This window comes from Phocoena phocoena, chromosome 3, assembly GCF_963924675.1.
Source record: "Phocoena phocoena chromosome 3, mPhoPho1.1, whole genome shotgun sequence".
In the NCBI taxonomy this organism is placed as follows: domain Eukaryota; kingdom Metazoa; phylum Chordata; class Mammalia; order Artiodactyla; family Phocoenidae; genus Phocoena; species Phocoena phocoena.
The window spans coordinates 170,920,344-170,948,063 of NC_089221.1; the positions used below are offsets into that span (position 1 = coordinate 170,920,344).

A 27,720-nucleotide genomic window follows, 5' to 3' on the forward strand; every position below is an offset into this window, starting at 1 on the left:
AGTTATAGAGGTAGCGGAGGGAATCTACTTATCTGGGGTGTCTGGGAGAGACCTCTTGGAGGAGGTAATGTTGGAGATGAGACCTGGAGGATAAAGATGGGCAGCCATGGGAAGGGAGGGGAAGAGAGATCCTGAGGATAAAGATATGAGTGTGTATGTGTGTTAGAGGGATTGAGTATTTGATGGCTCCCTATTGCCATCAAGATAAAATCCAAACTCCTCCCTCTTCCCACAAGGCCCTGCACAAACCCCCTCGCCACCCTCCCTTCCCTGATCCCAACTTCCTTCACTTTCACTCTCATTCACTCTGCTCCAGCTACACAGGCTTCTCCTGCTCACCTGGTACAGTCCTGCCCCAGGGCCTTTGCACTTCCTGCTCCCTTTACCTGGAATGCTGTTCCCTTGCTTCTCATCATTCAGGTCTCAGCTCAGATGTCATCTCCTCAGAAAGGCCCTTCCCGGCCACCCATCTAAGCAGTGCTCACCCACTCCACCCTGTAATTCTCAAACACTGCCTCCTATTCTCTCTCTTTCTAGGTCCTATCAGAGTTTGTTTCGTTTGTGTTTTGTTTTGACATGATTGTGTTTCTTCTTGGGTTGTTGTACTCATTATTTGGTTCCCTCGCTAGGTTGTGTAGGGACAGAGCCCGTCTTGGTGCCTGCAGAGACTGGCATACAGTAAGTGCTCAGTAAATGCACAGGCACTGGCGTGAGAAGAAGAAACAGCAGATTCAGCTAAAACCAGAAATCACTGGCCACACTCCTGCTGGGGAATTCTAAGAAACAGGGGGTTCCACAATTCCATGATGCCGAAAGTTCATCATTCCAAGTTTGGGGGCATCTGTGAAGTCCTAATTCCAAAACCTTTCCAGGAGGTGCCTTACCTCCCATGGGAAGACAACAGGTCCCCTCTCTGAGCCACTAGTCCAAGCAGCGGTACCCCTTCCTCATCCTCTTCTCCTTCAGAGCCTCTGTCTTCTCCTGGGCCTTCTCTTGACAGAAGCCCTCCTCCTGGGGCTTCCCTGGTGGCATGGCGGTTAAGAATCCTCCTGCCAATGCAGGGGACACGGGTTCGAGCCCTGGTCTGGGAAGATCCCACACGCTGGGATCATCCCACAAGCCCGTGCGCCACAACTACTGAGCCCACATGCCACAACTACTGAAGCCTGCGCGCCTACAGCCCATGCTCTGCAAAAAGAGAAGCCACCGCAATGAGAAGCCCATGCACTGTAACGAGAGTAGCCCCTGATCACCACAACTAGAGAAAGCCCGCGTGCAGCAACAAAGACCCAATGCAGGGCTTCCCTGGTGGCGCAGTGGTTGAGAGTCTGCCTGCCAATGCAGGGGACGCGCGTTCTTGCCCTGGTTTGGGAAGATCCCACATGCCGCGGAGCGGCTGGGCCCGTGAGCCATGGCTGCTGAGCCTGCGCGTCTGGAGCCTGTTTTCCGCAAAGGGAGAGGCCACAACAGTGAGAGGCCCGCGTACCGCAAAAAAAAAAAAAAAAAAAAAAAAGACCCAATGCAGCCAAAAAAAAAAAAAAGCCTTCCACCTCTTCAAGTTCAACAGCTCCTTCTTGACCCTCATCTCGCAGCTCTGCCCAGAGCAGCCTTTCCTCTCCCTGCCCCCATGCCCTCCTGATCTGTTGGCCCTCCTTCCTCTCTGAGGGCTGGTCCTCCTAGCCCGGTCACCTGAATGTCACCTTTGCCCACACCTCTGGTTGCCCAGGCTCTGAGCCACCATGTTCTCTTGGAGGCTTCAGGCATCACCTTCATGGAGATGGTTCCAAGCTCTGGCTCCACTCCTGGTCCTACCCTGAGACCCAGCCCTGTGAGTAGAGCCACCAACTAATGGATGTCCCCTTGGATGTTACCCAGGCCACTAGATGCAGCACCTTCGCCCAGACCTGTCCCTCACCCTGTCGGGCCCCAGTCCACCCTGATCCCCCAGGACAGAGCATCAGCCTAGCCTCTTTTCTCCCCTTCTCCTGCCATGCAACCCTGCTCCCCATTCACACAGCCCCCTACCTGCACCAGCCCTTCATCCTCTCCCATCTGGACCTCAAGCCACCTTCTCACTCTGAGCAGCTTTCACCATTGTCACCTTCTGTTTGAGTCTGGCCCTCCCTCACTTAAAACCCTCCCATGGCTTCCTATGGTCCTTGGGAGAAAGTTCCAGATCTTTACGCAAGCAAGCATCAGATGCCCTGCACCACCTGGCCCAGCCCAGCTTCACTTCCCTCCACTGGTTCAAACACTCTCTGCTCTGGCCACATCAGCCAGATTACCTAATCTGTGTTCCTCCCCACCTCTGGCTCTTTGTTTATGTTGTTATCTCTTTCTAGAATTCCCTCCCTCTCCTTTTCTGCCCGGAGAAAATCCATTCTGTCAAAGCCCAACCCAAAAGGCACCTCCTCCAGGCAGCTTCTCCGAAAGGCATCTCCCGCTCCACACACAGACTGTTTAAAGTTGGCAGGTACATGGGTATTTATTCTATAAACACCTCTTCATGGGGAAGATGATGGGGCCCTGGCGAGGACCAGCCCCAGGCCTAGCCTGGGAGGTTCCCAAGGTGGGTGGGACAGAGCTGAGGACACACCGCAGGCCCACCTAATCAGTGCCAGGAAAACGGAGTGCCCAGGACCTAAAGGACCCAGAGGACGAACAGGAGCTCTGCCTGGTGAGTTCAGAGAAGGCTTCCTGGAAGAGGGGACTTTTACCCAACAGTTTTTAGATCCCTCAGCCAGGCACACTCCACAGGGGAGGGTAAATACAGATTTGTGGATTGCCTGAGAAGCCACAAAACCACACACACACACACACACACACCCCTCTTAGTGTGTGTAATCTGCCAGGAAGGAGGAGATGATTTGCTCTAAGCAGCAGCAACCCGTTTGGGGAGCAGCTTTGAGAATTTGGGGAGGCTCAGCAGTCTGTGAGATGGGGATGAAACAGGAGGGGAGGGGGCAAGGCACAACCTTGAATGACATAGCCTGAGGACATGACATAAACTGATTACAACCAAATGGGTCCAAGATGGCAGATAAGTCGGACAAGTCAACTTCCAGGAGACCCTGAGCCTCAGTGTATGCTCACTGTAACACATCAACAAGCTGAATGACACACCCACAGGCCCCGTGACAATTCCAAGACCAACCAAAAGGATCAAAAAGTGGGCAGTGGCCCAATTCCTGGAAATCCCCACCCCTTCACGAAATAGCTGGAATACTCCTCCCCCTCATTAGCCTATGAAATTACCCACTCCTATAAAAACTGACAACCCCATAGCCTGGTGCATTTCTCACCTTCTGAGATGGCCCACACTCTGTGGAGTGTGTTTCTCTCTAAATAAATCCACTTCTTACCTATCACTTGTCTCTCACTGAATTCTTTCTGCGTTGAGACATCAAGAACCTGAGCTTCAGGGCTTCCCTGGTTGCACAGTAGTTAGGAATCTGCCTGCCAGTGCAGGGGACACGGGTTCGAGCCCTGGTCCGGGAAGATCCCACATACCGGGAGCAACTAAGCCCGTGCGCCACAGCTACTGAGCCTGCACTCTAGAGCCCGCGAGCTGCAACTACTGAGACCGTGAGCCACAGCTACTGAAGCCCGCGTGCCTAGAGCCCGTGTTCCACAACCAGAGAAGCCACTGCAGTGAGAAGCCCGCACACCACAATGAAGAGTAGCCCCCTCTCGCTGCAACTGGAGAAAGCCCGCGGGCAGCAACGAAGACCCAATGCAGCCAAAAATAAAAAACAAATAAAATAAATAAATAAATAAAATAAAAATAAAACTTAAAAAAAAAAAGAACCTGAGCTTCATTAAGTCCTGAAACCAGGTGTGTGATCTCAGTTGGAAGAGTGTGGGTTTTGGCCGGGTTTGAGTCCCAGCCACGTGGGTTCAAGTCCCAATCTGAGGTGCACAGTTTCAGGGGGACCCCTAGGCAGCACTTACTTGATAACTTACTGAAATGCCACATCCGGCCAGAGCAGGAGGCAGGGAAAGGACTGCCAGGCATGAGTTACAGCCTGGGCAGTCTAGCACAACCTTCTCATTTCTCCGGGAAGGCTTTCCGCAGCTAACTCATTTGCCATACAGGGCTTCAAGCCGCACTCCTCTGGGGTCTCAGTTTCCCTATCTGCAAAACCCAGGGGGAAAGTGCAAAACTGGGGAAAGGGGTTTAGCTTTTGATCTCTCCCCTCCCACTGTACAGAAAGACGCAGCCCCGGTTCCTGGCTGGGTTTTTATTATGTGGATGTTTTTGCTTTTTTTTTTTTTTTTTTTTTAAAGTAAAAAGCTGAGAAGCAGCCCTGGGACACGGGATTGCTCAGACCACCTTAAATCAGTCTCACCGCCCCAGCTACTGTGGAAATTCCTTTCTCCGCGGTGGTTGGCTGGGCTCACCAGCCAATCAGCCCACGGAGCTCCCACATGGGTCCGTGACGTCACAATGAGCGCTGGCCAATGGGGATCAAGGAACCGGCAACCAATGGCAGAAGGCGCAAGGATCGGCTGGGCCAATCGGAAGGCGGCGAGGCACTCCCAGCGGGGTATGGAGAGTGTGGTTCCCCCTCCCTAAGAGAACTGAGACCCTCGTGGACGCCTGATCCTGGCGGGTTTGGGGCGGGGTGTGTGTGTGTGTGTGGGGGGGGGATCTCCGGCTCGGTTAGCATCCAAAAAACAGGGAGAAGCGATCCACCACCTAAGCCTGGCGGGTCTTCCCTTAAAAACAAGAGTCCCTCGTCCAACATACTACCTTGCAAAAGCCGGGCCAGCAGGCTGGACCGACTAGCGTCTTTCGCCCTATTTCGCAGATAGGTAAACTGAGGTAGAGACGTTAAGTCACTGCGGACGCTCGGGGAAGAACTGAGACTCTCACTCGAGCCCGGAGGCTCCCAGCATGGTTCAGTTTCTGTCTTCAGGTCGGATGGGGAGGAATGGGCCCAGGGGTAGGCGAGGAGAGGGGGTTGCTGGTCCCCGCGCCTCAGTTTCCCCGGGCGCGAGCGGGACAGTAGACTGGAACAGGGGTTCTACGAAAGACTACGAGCCCCAGAAGCTCCTGCGCGGCGCTCGCCCGGGTTGTCAATCAAAGTAACGTGGGTCCCTCTCCGACCCGCGCTCCCCCGCCCTCCGCCTCTCTCCTGCCAGCGCCCGCTCCCTCCCCGTCGGCTCCGGGCCCGGCGCGGTATAATTACAGCCCATTGATCCGACCCGGGCCGGGAAAGCGGCTCCCTCGGGGAGGCCAAGGCTTTGGCTTCCGACTTCGCCAACCTCTGCCTACCGCCCCCCTAGCCGAGCTGCTGGGCCACCAGCCAGGCCTGTCCCCTCCTGCTGGCCAGGGCTCGTAGGTGACCTCTGAGCCTCGGTTACCTTGGCGGTGAGCCCCCCTCAGAAAAATTACACACAGGTTTCCTTCCACCCAAGAACTTGGGACGCCCTCCTGCCTGTGCTAGCGCCCCCGACCTCCTCATGTGACCTAGAGACTCTTGAGGGCCTCTCCCTGGGCCACAGTTTTCACACCTGTACAGTGAGATGGTTGCACAAGACTTATTCATGAAATCAATGCTTTCTGCTGGCCCCAAGCGAGCAGCCAGGGCTAGGCCATGCAGGAGGGGTTCCTGAGTTTGGGGAAGTAGGGGGAAAACAAGCACATAGCTCTCAGACCCCTGAGAGTGGTCAGGGCTGGGGAAAAGGGAGGCACTGGGGTGGAGGTGGGGGTGGGGGCAGAGCCAGGAGTGAGGTGTCTGCTTGGGAAGATGGAAGGGCTTCCTAGATGTCAGGTGGGGGTGTTTAAGCTGGGGTTCTGCAGAATGCATAGGAGTTGCCTCATTTGAGCTGTGCCTTTATATAACCCTAGACCAACATGGAAGAGGAAAGATGGGGCAACTTTAAACCCTGCCCTGGAATTGAGGAGCCTTGAGCTCTGACCCCTTGCCTTGCTGAGTGGACCTCTGAACATTCCCTGGCTGTGAAGTGGGGAGTGGACACACCCATGGGTGTAATACCCCTCTGCCTACTTTCACAAGGGTCCATAAACTCCCAGTAGGCTCTGACCAGTGGGAGATGAGAAACTGCAGCCAATGGCTTGAGGCACTAGCATTGGCTGCGGGCTCCAAACTCCAGCCTTCCCCTGGGCAAGAACTGGACAGCTCAGGGGGAAATAAGAAAGGGCTTTTGGAAGTCCAGGGTGGACCTGGGCTCAGTGGGTAACCTTATCTGGAATACGAGGTTGATAATAGAATCTTCAAATAAGTTCATGTCTATAAAGTACTTAAAATGATTCATAGTAAATGCTCAGAATGGGGTAGCCATTTGCACTCCCTTTATGCTCCAAAGGGCCCTTCTCTCCCAGCCTCACTTCACACCCCACAGCTGGGCTATGCACTCACTCTCCACTCCTCCCATATTTTTGATCACCCAAATGTGAATCAGATCTCATTCTTCCCTCTGCTCAAGAATCTTCCATAGCTCCCCATCACCCTCAGAGTAAAATCCAAACTCCCCACCTCTGTCTACATGATCTGACCCCCATCAATTTCCTACTCTCACCCCTCCCTCTCTCCTCGTCACTCACTCCCTTCCAGCCACACCGGCCTCCTTGATGTTCCTCCAACACACCAGACATGGTCCTGCCTCAGGGCCTTTGCACAAGCTGTTTCCTTTGCCTAGACCACAGCTGGCTCAAAACATCAGCACCTGGGGAGGCCTGGCCTGGCCAGCCTGGCTGCAATAGCCCCCAACCTCCCTACCTGGTCAGCCTCCATCATTTCACGTCCTTCAGAAGCCTCATCACTCTCTGAACACTTACAGTTTATTTGCTTATGTGTTTATGGTCTGTCCAGGCCCGACACAATGCCTGCTCCACGTATTTGTGGGGAAGATAAAGGGATGAGCTTAGAGAGGGTCAGAGCCTCTCCCAGGTCACCCAACATGTGGGGCAGGGCCCCAGAGCCCCTGACAACCTGCCCAGTGCTAACCCAACCTGCGGGGGTCCGCTGCAACCTGAAGGCCTGGGTTCAAATCCTACCTTAGCTGTTGTGTTGCTGTGATTCTGTCAAATGGGGGTAATGACAGAAATTTCTTCATCCCGTGTCATAGGACTCCCGGCACGGCATGCAGAACTTCTCAGACCAGGGATCGAACCCCCGTCCCTGCAGTGGAAGCACGGAGTCTTAACCACTGGATTGCCAGGGAAGTCCGAGGCATCTCCTATTTTTAAACTCCTGGGGTCTCCTAGTCAATGTAGCCATCCCAGACCCTCACCCTCTGGACCCTTCCGTCAGGCATCTCTGTGAGCTGTGCCTCCATCTCTCCCCTCGGGCCGGGGAGTGGGGTGGGGGGGTGCTCCCTGCTGGACCGCAGACTCACCCAGCCCCCAGGCACTGCACAGGTGTGGGTGGAACCCTGTGGCCTCATATGAATCTTACTCCCCAGCTTCTGGTTTGCAGAGACATTTTATCCTCTCTGGGCCTCAGTTTACTCATCCGGAAAAGGGGGCTGCCCTTGATAATGGTACCCATGGCGGTTATTACTCTGGGCTAGCTGCTTTATTCAGTTGACCTTGTGTCTGACGCTCACAACTGCACTGCAAAGTAGGGGATGAGAACCTGCAGAGGACCAGGCAGAACTGCCTCCAGGCTTCTGCCCTGGGCTCCCTCTGCCTGGAACACCTCCCCGCCCCTAGCCATCTCCCTGAGGCAGGCTCCTTCTGTGATCCAGGTCTCGGCTCGAATGTCACCTCCTCAGAGAGGCCTCCTCCCATCTCCTGGCTCAAGTAGCCCCCTGTCATTCTGTGTCTCCTGCCCCTGGTGGATTTTTCTTCCTAGCACTTGACTGTTCTTGGAAATTATCTTATTCGCTGGTTTATTTGTTGTCTGTCTTCCCTACACGCTGTGGGTTCCACTAGGGGCAAGATGGGCCCTGTCCTGGGTCCAGGGCAGCCACCACAGAGCCTGGCACACATCAGGCGCCCAATAAATTCCGGTTGCCGGTCAGTCTGGCTTCGGAGTGGGGGGAGGGGAGGCGGCCAGGGCCAGAGACGCCTAGGGATCTATCCAGGGTCACAGAGAGCCGCGCTCCGGGTGGGCGCTCGGTGGCTGGCGTCCTGGGGTCCCGGGGCCACCCCCCCCGCAGTTCAGGCCGAGGGGGCCGCGTGCCATGTGGTCGTCCCCTCGTTCCCCGCGCCGCCGCGGCTGGGGAACACACCGGTAACCACGTGAGCCGGGCCAGCGCGTCACCCCAACTGGCCGGGACAGGCCCAGCGGGGCACGGGGAGCGCGGGCACCGCCCCTTCCCCGCCCGGGATCCGGGAGGCCGAGGAGGGGGAGGAGGAAACGGAGGGGACAAAGGGCGTGGAGGCGGAGTGGCGGGGGGAGGGGCAGAGGGCGAAGGGGGCGGAGGAGGAAGGGGTTGAGGGGCGGGGAGGGGGAGGAGGAGGCCAGGGAGCGGAGGGTCAAGGGCGGGGAGAAGCGGGCTTCCTGGCCTGGCCGGCGCGCAGCAACCCGGCCCGGGGGGCCTGGGTGGGTGGGAGAGGTGCGGGGGAGGGTGTGGGGAGAGTACTGGCGAGGTCGGCTGAGAGGCGAGGATGGCGGGGAGGGAGCATAGTAGGAGGGAGAGATCAAGGGGGAGGAGAGAGAGATAGAGAAGGACCTTGAAGGACAGAAACAAAGCTGGAGAGACAGAGACCCAGAGGTTCCCGGAAGCAGTGGGGGTGAAGAGATAGAGAGGGGCAGATCCCCGGAGAGACCCTCAGAGCAGGATGCTTGGCTGTGGGACGGGGGCTTGGGGTGCATGCAGCTCCCTCTTGCAGCTCCTAAAGTCAGAAAACATCTAAATACTGCGCGGGCTTCCTCTTGCGGCCCTGCCTCTGTCTCCCCTCCAGCTGGGCCCCTCTGCGACCCCAGAAGATCTTGCTCCTCGTGCACCTGGCTGTGCCCCTCCTCCGCTCAGACACCTTCCGTGCTCCCTGCAGCTGTCTCTCCCACGGAGCAGGCATCTTCCTGCAGGGCTGGCCCAGGCCCACCCATCTCGCTGGCTCCTTTGCCATTTTCTCACTTTCTCCCTAGATCTTCCATGAACACCTATTGTGTACCAGGCAGGAGTCTAAGCCCTGGGGATTCAGCAGTGACCAAAACAGACCCAATTCCTATTGTCCTGAAACTCATCTCAGAGTGGGGAAAAGCAGAGGACAGGGAATATTTGTTGACCTAAGTTGTTCACAGCGATCAATGCTGTGAAGATAAAGCAAGCAGGAGAGAGGGGGTGGTGATGGCCGGGAGTGCGCTGACTGTGGGGACAGTGTGTTCCACGCAGAGGGTCAGGCCCAGAGGTGGCACCGTGCTTGGTCACCCTCAGACACGGAAAAGAGGCCAATTAGAATGAAGGCCCTGAGCAAGGGGAACGGCCATAGCTCTGCCCACCCGCACTGGATCCAGGCTAAGATCTGGACCTGGCAGCTTGCATCTTCCCACATCAGAATCCTGGTTCCGTGGCTGTGTGCCCGGGGCGAGTCACTTTATATCTCAAGCCTCAGTTTCTTTATCTGTAAAATGGTCCTTCCTCCACCAGGCATTTTCAAGAACTGATTGAGAGCTGTAGCTGAAGCCCTGAGCCAAAGCCAGAGCATGGTAGATGTTCAGATTGCAGCCATCTATGATTTCTGTTATCCTTAGGATTTGAGTTGCTTTCCTGATTATTTTTTAAATATGTATTTATTTATTTATTTGGTGGCACCGGGTCTTAGTTGCAGCAGGTGGGCTCCTTAGTTGTGGTATGCGAACTCTTAGTTGTGGCATGCATGGGTGATCTAGTCCCCTGACCAGGGATGAAACCTGAGCCCCCTGCATTGGGAGCACGGAGTCTTAACCACTGGACCACCAGGGAAGTCCCCTGATTATTTCTATTTGTGCCTAGCGTGGCTGAGAGCTCCGCCAGCCAGCAGGGGGCGGGAGACTGGCTGTGGCCCTGCCTTGTTTTGCGACTTTGACAACTTCCTACCCTTCCTCCGGCCTCAGTTTTCCTGTCTGCACAATGGGGAGAGCATGTCATTCCAAGATCTCTGATTCCATGTCACTGCAGCTTCTTTTTGTTTCTCCTCCAAGTCCAAGTCCAAGGCGCAAACACACAGACTTTGGAAGGAGGAAGGCCACGTAAATATTTCAGGCAGTAGACGTACCTGGCCCGCCTGGACTGTGAATGTTTAACGCGTCACATCCTAGTTTTCGCTGGCCTTCACAGGATGTTCTTTTCCCGGGCTGGGGAATCTGTTAGTCCTTGACCCGTCCTGAGCCCTGGAGGCCAAACCAGGAGGAGGTGGGCCTGGCTCTGGGGGGTGTGCTGGGGTGCAGGAGGGGTGTGTGGGGACGGGGCTGGGTCAGTCTCATGCCACTCTGGGGCCTGTGGGACTCTCCAGCGCTGTGGACATCATTGTGTGCACGGGGAAGTCAAGGCTCAGAGAGAGTCAGGGAGCCTCACACCCCGGTGTACACAGATCCCCCCCTGGAAAGACCCCTATAAAGGGGGAAGGGGCCGGAAGAGGGGACTCCCAGAAGGGCCTGGGGTCTAGGTGGGGGGCGGGGAGTCAGAAGGGATGGGTTCACCCAGTCCCAGGAGCTGGGAGCGTAGCTCTGGCTCCTCCTCCTCCTTTCTGCCCCTCCCCCTCGCCTCCCTCCCCCTCATTGCTCCTTCATTCTCTCTCATCCCTCCTCCCCATCGCCCTCCGTCCCCCTCTCTTTGCTTCTCTCCCTCCTCCCTCCTTTCCCTAACCCCCCTCCTCCCTCCGGCCCTCCCTCCCTCCCTCTCTCCCTCGTCTCCCCCTCCCCCCTCCCTTATCTCCATCCTCCCTCTTCCCCTCCTCCTCCCGCCCGCCTTCCCCCTCCCCTTCCTCCCGCCTCATTAGGCGTGCCCGCGGCGCGGGGCCCATTAGCGGATCAATTAGCCGAGGTCGCCGGCAGCCCGGTCGTTAAGCGCGGGAGGCCGCACCTCCGCCAGCCCCGGCTTCCCGGCCGCGATCGCATACCTCCAGGACCCTCTGGTCTCGCTCCCCACTGCGGACTCCTGGGCCCGCCCTATACCCTCCCCAGCCCCACGGGCGGGATGAGGGGCTTCGAAGCCCTCAGAGAGACCCCAGGTCACAGATGTGTCCGTGGCTAGGCAGGACCCCCTTCTGCTTCGAAGACCCCTGAGGGGGACTGTCGGGTTTGCCCCCCTCCCCAACGCCCTTCATCTGCCAGCAACATCAGTAATAATAATATCAGCTGACGGCTGGTGAGCCCTTGCAGGCTTTCTGCTAATCCTCGGAACCCTCTTCCCAGAAACAGATCAGACAAGTGATTTCACTCGCCTCACCATAGCTCCTCTGCTTGCTGACACCTGCTGACACATTTTGTATTTTACTACCGCCGGCCACAGGGCGGGGACTTAAGTGTCCCGTTTCCTGCTGTGTCCCCAGGGCTCAGAGTAGGGGTGCAATAAATGAATGAACGAAAAAGATGAATGAATGAATGGGTGAGGGTCTGCTAAAGCACTTTCCACGGAGTCAGTAATAGGGTCTGCATGACAACCGTGGGTTCTGTGATTATACCCATTTTACAGATAGGGAGGGAAAACCAAAAACCAGAGTGGTGAAGCCACTTGCTTGGATCACCCTGCTGTGAGAGGAAGAGCCAGGATTTAAACCCACGCTGGAGACCCCATGCCCAGAATCAGTATGTGACAAATTAATAACAACCACTGTTCCCCTCCAGGGGTGGGGGTGTCCCAGAGCCTTGCTTTGGGGGGAGGGTCAGGGGTGGCCTTCAGAAAAGTGACTTCTGGGAGTCCTGGGGGATTAGAATGGGGGGGGAGGGGGAAAAAAGAACACTGTTCCAAGCAGAAGGAACAGCATGTGCAAAGGCCGCTAGGCAAGGAACAACCAGTTGTTTCAACCTGGCTGCAGCCTGCTGGGAAGGAATGATTACAGGGCTGGGTAGCAGGCGCTTGCGGTCTCCTGGGCCTAGAATTTATTCCAAGGACCATGGAGGCCAAAGATTATCTATTCTTTAAATCCTTTTAAAAAACTGTGAAATAGAACACACAGAAGAGTGCCCTGATTGTAAACAAACAATCCGATGAATTATCACAAAGTGAATACACTTGTGTAATCAACTCCCAAATTACCATCACCCTTAGAAGTCTCCTTTGGTAACTCCATGACATCTGGTGCTATAGGTCCCTTGGGCCTGTCTTTGTTCTTTATATAAGTGGAGTCACACAGCATTGACTTTTCCATACCTGGCTTCTTCAGTGTTCTGTGTGCGAGATGTATGGTGTCAAGTGCGGTGAGGTCTGGTTCTTTTTCCTGGCTGTGTAGTATTCCACGGGCAGCTAATGTCACAACTTACCCTTCTGCCCTTTGATGGACAGCTGGTGGTTTCCAGTTTGGGGCAATGAGGACTAATTACAGCTGCTGTAAACATTCTTGTGGCACGTGTGTTGGGTGGATCCAGCATTCAAATCCGGGGGTATCACTGGGTGCTAAACAGCCTTCTGAGGCAGATGTAACAATTTACACTCCCCAAGAGAGGGGTAGAGATGAGTTCTGGTTTTCAGCACAAGGATATACATTAAGCAGGGAGTGATCCCATCTCACTGGCATTTTTGGAGGTGATTTGGCTGCAGTGGGGGAGGGGAGGGGCCCAGCAGGAGGGTCCCCCTGTCCCCTCTCTGCCTCCTTTCTCTCCTTAGGGACAGGAGACATTTACCCTGAGGTTGGCTGTTCATCATCACCTCTGTCTCTCCCTCCTTCCCTTCCTGTGCCCTTGGCCCCCATGCGAACCCACTGGATCGGGCAGACAGGTGAGAATTCCTTGTATCCCTCGTGCTCCCAGCTCCTTGAGGGTGGGATTTCTGTGGCATGAAGCCCTTGTGAAGATCTTACCAAGTCCAGATGACTGTCCCCACTCTCCACCCACCTCCCCGCCACCAGGCCCATATCCTGGGTGGGGAGCCTGAACTTCTCTTAGTTTTTATTAAATTTTATTAAATTTTTTGGCCACAGCACAGGGTATGTGGGATCTTAGTTCGACCAGGGATCGAACCCACACCCCCTGCATCAGGAGTGCAGTCTTAACCACTGGACCACCAGGGAAGTCCCTGAAGTTCTCTTGACTGAAATGCCAAGTGTGCTGGGAATCCCCTTTCCTGCTGGCTCCCCCTCCTGGGCTGGTCCAGCTTGGATGCAGGGGGGCGAGGGTGGGCTCCAAGTGGTCCTTGGAGAGTTGAGGTCCAGCTGGGGGTCTGTGTTCTCTGATCTGGAAAAAAGCGTTTTGTGTGTGCAGTGTGACTGTCCAGTCTCAGCAGCTGTCTCTAAGGATAAAGACTGTCATTTAGGAACCCTCCGGCCTGGGACTCAGAAACTAGTGACCCCTTAGCTTTTGAGTCCCTTTGCCTACCTGTCAAAACGGCTGGCTAGACCTCAAGCACCTAGGCTGTGCTGTGTGACCTAGAGCCTCCAGCTGGCCCTCTCTGGGCTAGGCACCAAGTTCAGGAGCTAGACTACATTTACAAGCCAGACTCAGCTAGGACTCTCAATATCCAATCCTGTAACAGACGAGGGGGTCTCAGACTTGAAGCCCTCTCCTCCTCCGGGAAGGAGGGCACCGCGGGCAACTCACAACACAGAGGCAGGAACACGGCAACCAACCTTCTCACATCTTTATTTGAAAGGCACAGCTAAGCCCACCCTCGATACAGCATTTTCACTTCTCTCCGTAGAGATCAAACAACTGAACACAACAAAGGCTGACAGTCTAAAAGGCTATATACAGACACAGGTGTGGGTGTTGCTTTTTTTTTTTTAACATTTTTCTGTCTTTTTCTTTTTTTTAATATCCCTTTTCTTAAAAGACAAGCTAGTATACTGGAAAAAGGAAAAATAAAAAATAAAAACCAAGACAACTCGAGTACCCTCATCTTTATTTGGGAAAAGGGAGAAAGGGAATTCTGGGTCGCCCACCCCACCCTGTTCCCCGGGCGAAGCTTGCTGTCCATGGCCCCTCTTTCTTTCATGGGTGAGGGGACAGGACTAGGTGGGTGTGGGCGGCGGGAACTAGCAGAGGGTGAGTGAGTGGGAAGGGGAGACGCGGGGCGCCCAGGGCGGGGAGGGGCAGCTAGCATTGTGTTTGCATGCAGTGCCAGGGTGTGAGGCCAGGGTGTGCCCCGAGGAGGGGCGGGGGGGGGGGGCGGGGGCAGCGGGCTGTCAGTTACAGGTGTGCGAATTGGGGAAGTGCAGGGGGTTTTGGACCTCTTGAGGTCTTGCTCCCTTCGGACCTGGCCTCCCACTTGTGCCTCCAGGCCTCAGCTTGCCTCATCTGTGGTATGAGCGGGTAATGACCCATTCAGGCTGCAGGGGAGGAGGAGGGAGGCTGGGAGTCGGGGGTAGGAGCCAAGTCAGGGGGTGGCACACAAGCAGGGCGAGGGCCCCAGCAGGCGGCTACCATAAATACTACCAAAGTTGAGCCAATCCCGAGCTATACTGTGTCTTATGCTGAATCTTCCTCTCTCTCCGTGTCTGTCTCCCCTTTGTCCCCCGCCCCCATCCCAGCCGCCCACTAATCCGATTTCTCGCCATCATCCTCCTGGTGGGTGTCACCGTCATGCCCATTCTTGTCTTCCTTGGAGAGGTGGGCCTGGGAGCCCAGCGCCGACAGCGAGAGGAGGCCGGTGCCTGCACTGACCGCCGGCAGCGAAGGGGGCTGCAGCCCCACAGGCAGTGGGGTCAGAGGCAGGGCCAGAGCCTGCAGCTGGGACAGCTGGTGGGCTTGGAGCTGCTGCTGCAGGGCAGAGGAAGGGGAGCGTTAGTCCCCTTGGGCCCACCTGTCCTTCTCCCACCCGCTCCTTCCCCCGAAGGCCCCAAACATACTCGGATGATGGAGTTCAGCTCAGGAGCCGTGACCTGCTTAGCCCGCTCGATGGCTCCCAAGACTTGCTGCTGGTGCTGGATGGGGGAAGGGTGGAGAGACATCAACTGATTAGCCCCGATCTTGTTAGGGCTTGTGGCTTAGAGCCCAGAAGCAGCCCCGCTCCCATCTGGGCTATTAGAGCCCTCCCTCTCCACAGCTTCCCACGCCTCCCGAAACCCCCCTCTCTCCAGCTGATTCCTTTCATCCAGCCTCAGTCTCCTCATCTGGAAAATGGGATACACGGAGATGCAGAGAAGACCGAAAGGGCTTGGTACCAAAATCTTAGGAAAACGCTTTTGGGTGAGTCTGAGAAAGCCTGAACCACGACCAATGCCATGTGCAAAGCAGCAGAAGTGCAGTGCACAACCTGGTCAACAGTACAGGGAAGTCCTGGTTCTAAGAGCTCAGACCAGGACTGCTGGTCCAAGAGATCCGAGATCTGCTAACCCAAGCTCCTCTTCCTCCACAGCCTGGGAAGGCCCAGTGAATTCTGGCAGGACTGGGGCACGAGTCTCGGTTCAGGGCAATCCCCCACCCTGTACCCCAGCCCTCCCTGAACGTCTGTCTCTCTGGCCATCAGATGCTAGAATCTGCCAAGCTCCATCTTTGCCTTGGCTACCAGGGAGCCCCTGTTGTGAACGGAAACCACAAGGCTAGGTCTTCAGGGTCCTAAGAGTCCCCCCCTTCTTTGGGGCTTTCATGGTGTCCTCCTGGAATTGTTCCTGGGCATCACCTGAGGGACCCCAAGATATGGATGGGGGCTAAAGAGAAAATGATTAATTATCAAGAGTAAATCTGGCAGAGAGCAGATGGGCCTTACATGACCCAGACGTGTGTGTGTTTGTGTGTGTGTACAGAGTGGGCCTCACACCAGGAGTCTTAGAACCCCAGGAAACAAAAGAGGAAGAGTTGGGTACCTGGTTCCTCCGTTTGTCCGTGTGCACCTCTGTGTGTCTGTGTGCCGTGTGTTTAAGTGTCACATCTGTGCATATCTGTGGCTGTTTGTATGTCTGCCTATGTGTGCTGAGAGCCCCCCTGTCCACACAGCGGCCAGCAGGGCCTCGCAGATGAATCTCAGGGGGTGAAAGACGGAAGCAAAACAGGGAAACAGAATTCTTGGTGCAGTCTTCAGCGTGCCTGACGTTTTTACAGTGCAATGACTCACTCAGGCTGGGAATTCCACAGCAGGGTGAGGCCCCTCCCTCCATTGCCCTGCACCCCTGGGGTTTCTCCAACCTGGGGATTCTTCTGCACAGACTGGCTGGTGGCTGGGAGGTCCAGAGAGGGAAGGCGTGTGCCCTGGGGTACCCAGCATGCTGCTGCCCCAGATGGCTGCAGGACGGAGGGCCTGGGGAAAGTTCACGGTCCATCTACCGCCTCCTCCCCGCAGCCCTGGGAGGCCTGGGGGCTCCACTCACCTCTTGGGAAAGGTAGGGCAGGACCTGGGCACAGATCCCATTCAGCCTCTTGACGATTTCAGCCTGAAACACACAGATGCTTCAGCCCTGCGCAGCAGCTAGGGCAGGCGCAGACCAGCCCCAGGAGGCCTGAGGGTTCTGTCTAATCTAAGAAGAGGCCAGCTCGGCCCAGGGTCAGGTCAACTCATCGGGCCCACGGGCACCCAACCAGCAGCAAAGGTGGAATCTGAGGCTGGCTCTCTGCCCTGTAGGCTAAGAGCACAGGACAAACCCACGCCCAGCCGCTTGGGGTCCCGGTGGCCCTGGGAAGATGATGCCCAGTGCCTGATAGGTAGTGAGTGCTCCGTGGGAGAGAGGGGAAAAGGGGTGGGGGCAGCTGGCATCAGTGTTCTACAACATACCCGAGGGTAGCCTCATCAGGGCACAGGTGGCAAGAGCAAGGCTGCAGGGCAAGGGGCAATCTGGGGGTTCCAGGGCGGGTTGGCACATCACCCCTCCCCTGCTGTTTGCAAAGGGGAGACAGTGGGGGGGGTGGCAGGTCCCCGGAAAGTCTCTGCCCCTCCCCCTCAGGGAGAGACACCCATCAGGGAGGCCTAAGAAAGAAGCGGGGTGGGTTGGGAGGTAACAGGATACCAGGGCAGACTTGGTGCTCAGCCAAGGGGTGGGCAAGCTCCTACCTGCCTGGGGGAGTGCTGAAGTAATCGTGGGACGGAGGAGCGGGGAAGAGGGCGTACCTGCTTGTGCATCTCGATGTTCAAGCCGTAGGACATCTCGTAGTACTGCATGGGGGCCGAGAGGAGACAGAGAGAAATGGGGGCGGGTGAAGAATGGGGGGCTCCAGAGACAAAGAGATGGGGGGAGTGACAGAGAGAGAGACAAAGAGGGGGAGAAGGGGAGAAATGGAGAGATGGGGAGGGGAGGGCAGGCGAAAGAGATGGAGATGGAAGTGGGGAGACACCCACACCAGCCGCTGGGGCCCAGGTGCCTGGTGGGGCTGCTGCGGAAGCTAGGGAAGCTTCAGGGCCCCAGCAGCGGTGTGGGTGCCCTGGTTTCTGGAATAATGATCACACCCCAACCTCTAACACACACAGACACACACACAGAGACACACAAACACAGACACACAGACACACATAGACACACACACACACACACACACACTCTCTCTCTCTCTCCAAGGCTCCTAATCTTTTATCTTTATGTGTCTTGTCTGCGGGTGGCCCCGGACTCCAGGGAAGTTTGCCTTCCTGGGTATAAATAATCGAGCATAAACAAATCCTGCTGGGTCTGGCTCTGGGGCCAGCAGCGCCCCCCCTCACGCCCCAGATCTGACCCTGCCCCTTCCCTTGCTCTAAACAGTCCCATGGCGCCCCTCTGTCACCCCAGGGAGGGTGGGGGGGAAGCCAAGTTTGTTCCCAAGTCTTTGTGTGGTCTCCCATTCTCTGCCCAGCAAGCTCCTACTCATTCTTCAAGACCCTAGCTGCCATGCCCCATCCTCCATGCAGTCTTTCTCAAACCGGGAGCACCCCCTTCTGGAGTCCCCCAGTCCCGGGTCCCTCTCTCTGCCCCAGCCCCATCCCTCCCTCTGAGGCCAGAGGTTCAGTGTCTGGGTCTGCTTCCCCCACAGCCTGGAGAAGTGGGCTCTGGGCTGGACGGAGGTGGCGCAGTGGGGCGTGGGGGTGGGGTGGGGTTGATGCAGAAATCGCCACCTGGTGGGTAGGAAACCTAACAAGTGATTCTGGCAGCGTGCACTCAGGCAGGGTCTCAGATGTCAGGCCCAAGAACGCAGTGACACCCCTTCCCTCCCACCCACGTCAGAGAGTTCTCCTCCCAGGCTTGGGCAAGGAGGGGTTAAGCCTGGGATGCCTGGACCATGGGGGTGGGGAGGGATCTGGCTGCTCCCTCAGTCAGATCCTGGCTTTCCCAGCCATTGGCTCCTTTCCTGCCAAGGACAGCCGGGGGACCTGGCAGGCCCAGGCTGCAACCCGGTGGTTTGGCACCTCGGCCACTGCCTGGGCCGGCAGCCAGGCCAGCAAGACGGACTCGGCCCGGCCCAGGGGCAGGCTGAATGGAGAGCTGACCCTGACTCCTCATACATCCCAGAGGTGGCGGCCAGGGTTCGGGCAACAGCTGCTGGTGCTGGAGGGGGATCCGGGGGTCCCCCATCCCTGCCCACTGGACCCCAGGGCTGGCTTACCATCACGTAATGACGCTGCATCTCTGACTTCTCGCTGGCCAGCTTGTCACATTCGAGTTTCAGACTGAAAAAGAACACGGGGTGGGGCGGGGGCTGGGCTGAGGTCCCCCCCATTGTGCAGGGGAGCCCCTAACTTTGGTGGGGGACAGGCATAAAATGGGGCAGGGGGAGCCTCAGGTGCCCTAGCTAGAAAATGTGGATTATGAAACCAACCTTGCAGATCTGGGGGCAGAGAAAGCAATGAAAATAATAAAAGTAACAAAAGTCAGAGCAAATGCCCTGACTGTAGCTGAGACAGGGATTCAAAGAAACTTTTACCTCTCCTGAAACCCAAAGAGATCAGGGCCGTTAACATCACTCTGTTTTTACAAATGATGCAATGGACACCCAGAGAGGTTGAGTGAACGGGCTCAAGGTCACACAGCCAGGAAGCTGGCTTCAGAGGCCATACTCTCAAGCACTGAGGAAAACTCTCCAGCAAAGGAGGAACAAACAGACATGGTGGAGAGGCTGCGAGAGCCGAGTTGGCTGGTAGGGCTCTGGATTGGATTTACCAAGGAATCTTCAAAGGCACCCAAGCCCCTCTTGTGGGTCCTGATTTCCCTAGCAGTGGGGCATAAATTTCCACCATTGGGTAATAGAGATGGTGACGCCCCCGCCTCTCTCAAGCTCCCCCAGCAAGGATAAACTTTGGGTATTTCTCAAAGGCCCCTCACGAGGGTGTCAGGATGACAGGTAAAGAGCTGAGAGCACAAACTCAAGCCAGATAGACTGAGTCCAAAGTTCAACCCTGCTGTTTTGATGCTGTGTGACTCTGGGCAAACCCCTCTACCTCTCTGGGTCTTGGTCTCCAAGTCTGTTGAGTTCCAACCTCCGAGGGTGAGGTGGTGAGGATGAAATGAATTAAGACCAGAAACACTCTTAATGCTGGTATTCAGCAAGTACCCAATAAAAACTTAGTTGCTCTTGTAGTCACCCCAGGAGACTGGAGTGTCACTTCGCCAGACTGACCACGACTTGTATACCCCAGTTGGGAGGACAGCCACAGTTGGTTTCTCCAACTTTCTTTAAAAATATGCATTTGTTGCCACCGTTAAAAACAAAATCATGCAATTTCATTCCAAACTCTGCATTTCTGGCCCTTCCTGAAGGACTGGTGGATCCCGTGTGAGCCCCCAACATGGTAGGACCCCTCAGTGTAAAAGCAGGAAGCCCAGGCTCAACGGATGGAGACTCCAAAGCTCAGAGAGGGGGTGTGGCCTACCCGAGGTCACATAGCACTGTGGCAGAAATCGTCAGATTGCTCAGTCTCTGGAATTGGATCAGCCCCCGTGCTCACTGTGACATGGGCATGGGCCAGGCTGGGGTGGGGGTGGGGGAACCCCCCAGAGAGGCTCAGAAAGGCCAGGCCTGCCAGGCAAAGCCCCTAAACCCTCCACATCACAGGACCAGAACAAAGTTCCTAGGCCTGCCCTTCAACCATCTGTGCCTCAGTTTCCTCATCTTTGAAACGAGCACGATAGGGCAGCAGTAAAGATTAAACAAAAGGACGTATGTTCCATCTTGAGCAAATGCGGAGAATGGGAAGTACCTCCAAAGAACAAATATATCACTGCTCCCAATTTCTTCTTGGAGACAACTCGGGATCCTTCAAAGAATACTTTTGTGTGGGTAAACTAAGGTCCAGAGAGGGCCTAAGACCCCACAGGTATTCTTGGCCATGGACCCCCTTTTGATTCCTAGTTCAAAGCCCCCCTCCGAAGCAAAACCTTGAGAATCTGCATTCTTCAACCCAGAGACTGGGTACAAATCTCAGTTCTGCCACTTCTTTGCTGTGCAACCCCAGGAAATTCCTATCCTCTCTGGGCTTAAGTTTCTCTAAGTGTAAAATGAAGACAATAATAGTTCCTTTCTCTTTAGATTTGGCACATTGGCAAGCCCTTTAGAAACGTTAGATTCAGTTCTGGAAAGAGAATCGCCTTTCTGCGGGCTGGCAGGAACCCTTTCTCCAAAACTAGGCAGAGAGAGATAACATGCTACAGATTTTGGTGGGGGGGTGGGGAGGTGGAGGGTCCATCCCCAACTCCAGCTGTTGGGAGGTCTTTTATCCAATGCAGATTGAGGTGGGGGTGGGGAGGGGGCTCTGACACCAGACAGCTGAGGCTTTGGGCAAATTATTGAAATTTTTGTGCCTCAGTTTTCTCATCTACAAAATGGGACTGTCTTAAAGACTAAATGAATTTCATATCGGCAAAGTGCTAAACACAGTGCCTGCCACCTAAGACATTCAACGCCTCTACTTTTTCGGAGCCTAGATATATAGCAGGGGCCACAACCTCCGCTGCAGGCTTCAGTCTTGCCATCTGAGCAGGGGGCTCCAGCTTCTCCCGGGGCGGGTACCACCAGCCCCAGCTCACCTGTGGTACTGAGCCTGCAGCAGCTGAAACTCATCTTTGATGCGGTCGCAGGAGTCCGAGGTGGTGAATTTCAGTTGCTGGGGGAGGTGCGACGAGCCCTGTGGGGAGGGGCGGCCCGGGTCAGGATCCGGTGGGGCCGCCACCCACCTCTCTCCCCCGCTGCCCCGAGGCAGCGGCCGGCGCAGCTGCAGTGTCCCCCCCCACCACCCGCCCTACTTCCCGGGCCCGTGTTTACAGCCCCCGGAGCGGCCCCCGCCCGCACTTCCTGCCCCCGCCTCTCCTCCCGAAGCCGAGTGGGGTGGGCGCGCCCGGAGGCTCTCGTCCCCCGCCCCCCCCAAGGCTGTGGAGGTGCGTTTGAAGGCCCGCCCTTGGTGGGGGGCAGGGTGCGCCCTCTACCGCGCCTCCAAAGCGCCGAGAGGGGGTGCACATCTGAGCGCCCCAACTGCCTCTGGGAGGGGGGAGAACGCGTCCTAGAGGGTCCCCCTCCCCAAGCTGGCGGTGGGGGGGGATGAAGCTTCCTCGCAAACTCCCCTTGGGGGAGGGGCCTCTCTAAGCACCCGAAATCTTCCCGGGGGGCCCACCCCAGATTCCTAGCACCCTTCCTCCGGGCCGCGCTCTTCCGGGAGGGGTGCGCCTCCGGTCTCCCCCCACTCCCAAGCCCCGAAAGCAGCCCCGGCGCTAGAAGTGCCTGGTGGGGCTCCCGGGGCGCCCCAGGCCCGAGGCAAAGGCCGCCGAGGCCCTGGCTAGCTTGATTGGGGGGGGTGCGTAGGGCCCAGGAGCTGGGGCCGGGGCTGGGGGGATCTGAGGTGGGATCTGGAGGAGACCTGGCTTGGGAGCTAGTGGGGGGTGCTCTGGGCCCGGAAGCTGGGAGGGGGACAGGGAGCTACCGGGAATGGGAGGGAGCCCCGGAGCTGGGGGTGGGGAGTAGCGCTGGGCCCAGAGCTGTAGGGGACTGGGCCTAGGAGGTGGGGGAGAGACGCCGAGCTGGGGGTGGGGAGGTCTGGCTGGGATCTGGAGCGGGGGTCGCAGGGCTTGGTCCTTGAGGGGTACGCAGGGCCCGAACCTGGGGGAGGGAAGGGTCCGGCTGGGAACTGGGGGGACCGGGTCAGGACCTGGGCGGACGCAGGGCCCAGAGCTGGGGGGATGGCCCGGCCGGGAACTGAGGGGTGCCGGGCCCGGATGGGGGGGGGCGCCGGGCCGGCGGGCCCCGCTTACCGAATGCCTGCTTTGTGGAAACATCATGTCAGTCGCGGCGGGGGGCGCGGGCTGCGCCCCGGCTGTGCGCCCCGGCTCGGGCTGCTCGGGGCGCCGGGCGGCCGCGCCTTTGTCCCGGCGCCGATCGGCAGCTCCCGGGGCCGCCGCCGCCGCCTCCCGCGCCCGGCCTCGCCCGCTTCCTGCGCCCCCTCCCCGCGCGCCCGGCCCCGGCGCGCCCCGGGCCCCGCTTCCTGCGCGCCCGGCGCCCCTCCCCGCCCCTCCCCGCCGCCCGCCTCCCCGCACGCCCGGCCGCCGCTCCTATTGTCTAATGGCGGCGACGCCGGCAGTGGCTGCGGCCTCGGCTAAGCGGAGGCTCCGGCTCCACCTGCTGCTGCCGCCGCCGCCGCTGCTGCTGCTTCCCGGGCCCCGTGCGCGCCGCCGAGGGGGGGGGCGCGCGCCCGGGGAGGCCCGCGGATCCCCACCCATCCGCCTCCCCCGGGCCGGCCGGCGCAGTGACCTTGGGCCCGGCGCGCCCCCGCCTCTCTGCGGCCCCTCCCGGTCGGGTGGCCCAGGCAGCCGCCAGGGCCTCGGTTTCCCCGTGTGTCAGAGCCGGGGGGCCTGGCTGCCCCCATCGAAACCGCCGGCGCAGTCATGGCGCGACCCGGACGCGTGCCAAGGACATGCTCTGTAATCTTGGCTCACGGGCTGTTCTCTGAGCCTCGGTTTCCTCTTCTGTAGAAAGGAGGTGGTGATACCGAATTCCTGGGAGCCATGCCTTCAACACACATTTATGGAGCGCCTACTGTGTTCCAGGCCCCGCTCCAGGACGTGGGGGTGGGAAGGGGTACAAAGTCCCGACCCTGGTGGAGATGACATGAGACAGCAAACATATGAACCAAGTCCCTGGCAGGTCAGAAGGTGGTAACAGCTATGGAGAAAACAAAGCAGGAGGGAGGGCTGGGAAGGTGCGATTTTTCGCAGGGGGAGGTCAGAGGGGGCCTGCTTGGCCTCTAGGAGGGCCCGAAGGTGAGAGAGCGAGCCAGTAGGCTGTGGGGGTGGTGGCTTATTCAGGTAGTGAGAAACGCCAGTGCAAAGGCCCTGAGGCAGCACTGTGGCTGGCACGGAGTGGGTTGCTTGGGAGGAGATGGAGGCAGGGAGGCAGCAGCTTCCTGCATTCACACATGGGTGCTGCTCCCAGAAGGGCCTGCGCTTGGGTTAATGATCTGCCGTTTTGGTCTGGAAATTCCTAATAATTTTTGAACAAGGGGCCTTACGGTTTTGCTTTGCAATTATTTATTTATTTATTTTTGCGGTACGCGGGCCTCTCACTGTTGTGGCCACTCCCGTTGCGGAGCACAGGCTCTGGACACACAGGCTCAGTGGCCATGGCTCACGGGCCTAGCTGCTCCGCAGCATGTGGGATCTTCCCGGACCAGGGCACGAGCCCGTGTCCCCTGCATCAGCAGGCGGACTCTCAACCACTGCGCCATCAGGGAAACCCTTGTTTTGCAATTTTTGAACAAGGGCTCTGCAAATTCAGTAGCTGGTGATGGGACGGGACAGATGGTGCAGGGCCTCGGGGTCTGTGGGAAGGACTTAGGCTTTTACTCAGTGAGATCGGAGCCCTGGAGGGCTGTGGGCAGAGGAGGGACAGGACTGACTCAGGCCTCGAAGAAGCTGTTGAAATAATACACGTGAACCCCTAGCAAGTGCTAAATAGACAAGCTCTTAATTATCACTATCACCATCAACTACGCGCCTTGCCTCCTGGATGGGCCTTGGGTTTTCCCATCTGGAGTTAGGACTCTGGTCACCTTTCCTGGGCAGAGGAAGGGTTAGGACTAGGTTGACATGAGTAAGCAAAATTGAAGCCCCTTCCACCCAAAAAGCCCTTCAAGATAAAACAGTACTTTAACACCGTATTTTTTTTTTTTTTCCTGTGGCCACCCAGTGCGGCTTGCGGGATCTCAGTTCCCTGACCAGGGATTGAACCCAGGCCGTGGTAGTGAAAGCCCGGAACACGATATTTTTTAAAATAAAAATTAATGCCAGAAATTCATCACGAGCAAGGTAACACATTAAATAAGACAGCATGTTGGACTTCCCTGGCGGTCCAGGGGTTAAGATGCCAGTCTTCCATTGTAGGGGGCCGGGTTCAATCCCTGGTCAGGGAACTAAGGTCCCACATGCCACAGGGCATGGCCTAAATAAACAAACAAGCAAATAAATAAATAAAACAGCATCCAGTGGGGCCAGAGACGAGTTAGGAGGTTGCAGGGTCTCCCTAGTCCCGATGCCCTAAGAGAAAAAGTGCAAACTTTTAGAAAGTTTACTATTCCTGGGGAATTCCCTGGTGGTCCAGTGGTTAGGACTCATTGCTTCCACTGCTGGGGACATAGGTTGGATCCCTGGTCGGGGAACTAAGATCCCACAAGCTGTGTGGTGTGGCCAAAAAAAAAAAAAGTTATAGAATGTTTACTATTCTGAATGGTTCCGGAATATGCAGACCTCACAAATCGTATTGGGGTCCCTAAGTGGAACAGGCTACAGAATTTTTAGGGCCCAGGGCCAAATGAAAACGCAGGGCCTCAGGTTCAAAAAGGATCAGGAACTTCAGGATGGTGACAACAGAGCATTAAACTAAGAGCAGGGCCCTTCCTTCAAGTACAGGGTCCTGTAAGACTGCACGAGTCACAGGCCCAACAAACCAGCCCTGCTCCCGAATCTCCCCACTCCCACACAGAGACCAGACACCGTTTCTCCTGGGAGGCCCTCTGCATCTAGGCAGGCAGCTCCAAGTATTAGGGGTCTTGGTGACCATTTTAGCAGACCCTAGCCTTGGGTGGGCAGAGATGGACACAGACATCTCCAGTACAGTGGGGTCAGGGCAGGCCTTTCACCATGCGGTAGAGAAGCCAGGAAGTGTGACCCAGCCTATGAATAAAGCAACCCACCTGTTTAATTAATTTATTCATTTATTTTTGGTTGCGTTGGGTCTTCGTTGCTGCGCGCCAGCTTTCTCTAGTTGTGGTGAGCAGGGGCTACTGTTCGTTGCGTCGTGCGGGCTTCTCACTGTGGTGGCTTCTCTTGTTGCGGAGCGCGAGTCTATAGGCACGTGCCCTTCAGTAGTTGTGGTGCGCGGGTTTAGTTGCTCTGCGGCATGTGCGATCGTCCTGGACCAGGGCTCGAACCCGTGTCCCCTGCATTGGCGGGCGTATTCTTAACCACTGTGCCACCAGGGAAGTCCCTGTTTAAGTTTTTAGGTGCACAGCAAAGTGAATCAGTTATACATATACATATATCCACTCTTTTTTTAGATTCTTTTCCCATATAGGCCATTACAGAGTATAGAGTTCACTGTGCTATATAGTAGGTCCTTATTAGTTATCAATTTTGTATATAGTAGTGTGTATATGTCAATCCAATCTCCCAATTTATCCCTCCCCCCCCTTACCCCCTGGTAACCATAAGTTTGTTTTTTACATCTGTGACTCTACTTCTGTTTTGTAAATCAGTTCATTTGTACCCTTTTTTTAGATTCTACATGTAAGCGATATCTTACGATATTTGTCTTTTTCTGTCTGATTTACCTCACTCAGTATAACAATCTCTAGGTCCATCCATGTTGCTGCAAATGGCATTATTTTGTTCTTTTTTATGGCTGAGTAGTATTCTATTGTATATGTGTACCACATCTTCTTTATCCATTCCTCTGTCGATGGACATTTAAGTTGTTTCCATGTCTTGGCTATTGTAAATAGTGCTGCTGTGAACATTGGGGTGCATGTATCTTTTCAAATTATGGTTTTCTCCGGGTATATGCCTAGGAGTGGTATTGCTGGGGCATATGGTAGCTCTATTTTTAGTTTTTTAAGGAACCTTCATACTGTTCCTACCAGTTTACATTCCCACCACCAGTGTAAGAGGGTTCCATTTTCTCTACACCCTCCTACCTGTTTGAGTTTTTACCATGAACCAGTCACTGCTTTAGCGTTTTAACCTTGGGTACTACCATTATGCCCATTTGAAATATGGGGAAATTAAGGCACCGAGAGGTTAAGAGACTTGGCCAAAATCACATAGCTGGTGGGTGACAGCACCATGATGTCAACCCAGGTCCTTGGGCCTTTGATCGCTGTGCAGTCCTGCCCCTCCAGGTGGGGCGTGAAGGCAAGTCATGGTGGGAACACTGGCTGGAGAGGGCCAGGACCCCAGATGATGCAGGACCCTGCATTCTGCACTGAGGAGTTGGACTTGTACCTGGAGAGCACTAGGGAGCCATGGAAGAGTTTAGAGCAGGGTTTGTCAGTCTGTACTCTCGACATTCTGGCCCGAATCATTCTCTGGTTGGGCAGGGGGGGCGTCCTGGGCACTGTGGGGTATTGAGAAGCATCCCTGGCCCCCACTCACTAGATCCCAGGAGTACCCCCAGTCCCAAGTGTCCCTCAGGACAGAATTGCCCAGAGCTGAGAAGCCCTGGCTTAGAGCAGCAGAGAGAGACCACCAGGGCGAGTGGTAGAAAATGCTTACTGGTAGTGGGAATGGATGCAGATGAGGCGGGAGGTCAGGAGACCAGGGGGGATCCCCAAACTAAGGCTCAGGAGAGGTGCAGGCTGAGCCGGGCCTGCTGTGTGGAGGAGCTTTTGCGGGTAGAAAGAGCAGAATGCCAGCAAGTCGGGGAAAGGCAGGGCAGAAGGCTGCAGCCCAGGAGGGAATAGTCTTCATCGTATAATTAATTTGGGGGAAACTGGGGCTTTTGAAGACCTTCCTGTCTGGGAAGCTGCCATCCCACCCCCCACAGCTCCTACCCATCACCTACTCCTTGGGTCCATATCCTGATCTTTCCTCTTCCTGGGGTTCTTAGGGCCACATCTGGGGCCAAGTTGGGGCGGAGATCTGTCTCATGTATCCAACAGCCTGAGACCAGCCTCGCAGCCTGCTTACAAATGAGCACTGGGCCCCGCGCCTCCAGGGCAGAGCCAGGCGCTGGCTGGCGCATGATTGATGGGGCTGCAGGGTCATTAATCAGAGGCGGGGGAGGAAACAGGTGGCTGCCGTGCGCACAGGGACCTCCCTGTGATAGGCCTGGTGGAGCTGGGGCCTCAGCTGTCCGGGCCTGGGTTTGAGCCCCTGGCTAAGTGACCCCAGGGCGGTATGAGTTTACTGGTCTGTACCCTAGTGCCCCCCTCCCCAAAGGGAGCTGTTATTCATTCATTCCCTCAGTAAACATTTATTGCACCTACTGTGTGCCAAGCATGCCTCTAGGTGGAGGTTTATAGCAGTGATTAAGGAGGACAAAAATCCTTCCCCTTGCAGAGCAGACAGGCTTTAAATACTTGACTCAGGTCCTGCCCCTCCTCTGCCCACAGCCTGCCAGGGTCCCACCTCCCTCGGGGTAAAAGCCCAAGTCCTCCCCAAGGCCCTGCAAGATCTGCCCCGTCCCCTCCCTGCCCTCCCCTCCTCCCTCTCTCCCCCTCGCTCACTCTGCTCCAGACACACGGGCCTCCTGGCTGTTCCTCCAATACACCAGGCCCGGTCCTGCCCCAGGGCCTTTGCAC

General features: G+C 56.4%; 1 protein-coding gene across 2 annotated transcripts; it reads right to left on the reverse strand.

Moving 5' to 3' along the window:
* Nucleotides 1–13,675: 13,675 nt before the first annotated feature.
* TLE5 (TLE family member 5, transcriptional modulator) lies at nt 13,676–22,353 on the reverse strand. 2 transcript variants are annotated; one of them, XM_065873493.1, is made up of 7 exons: nt 22,184–22,353; nt 20,969–21,066; nt 18,552–18,615; nt 17,089–17,133; nt 16,355–16,417; nt 14,897–14,971; nt 13,676–14,807 (listed from the first exon to the last, which is right to left on the reverse strand). In XM_065873493.1, the coding sequence occupies exons 1-7, from the start codon at nt 22,208–22,210 to the stop codon at nt 14,586–14,588; spliced, it is 594 nt and encodes a 197-aa protein (XP_065729565.1). In that variant the 5' UTR covers nt 22,211–22,353; the 3' UTR covers nt 13,676–14,585. The 2 variants fall into 2 exon arrangements, with proteins under 2 accessions (XP_065729565.1, XP_065729566.1); XM_065873494.1 differs by having other exon boundaries at nt 14,586–14,804; nt 22,184–22,210.
* Nucleotides 22,354–27,720: the final 5,367 nt, after the last annotated feature.

What these genes read in the sequence shown, in the direction of transcription:
- TLE5 (XM_065873493.1), bottom strand. Translation starts at nt 22,210, where the DNA reads ATGATGTTTCCACAAAGCAGGCATTCG. An exon ending in TGCAGCGTCATTACGTGATG is followed by an intron (nt 17,134 to 18,551) that starts GTAAGCCAGCCC and finishes GCCCCCATGCAG; the next exon opens with TACTACGAGATGTCCTACGG. An exon ending in AGCTGAACTCCATCATCCGA is followed by an intron (nt 14,808 to 14,896) that starts GTATGTTTGGGG and finishes TCTGCCCTGCAG; the next exon opens with CAGCAGCTCCAAGCCCACCA.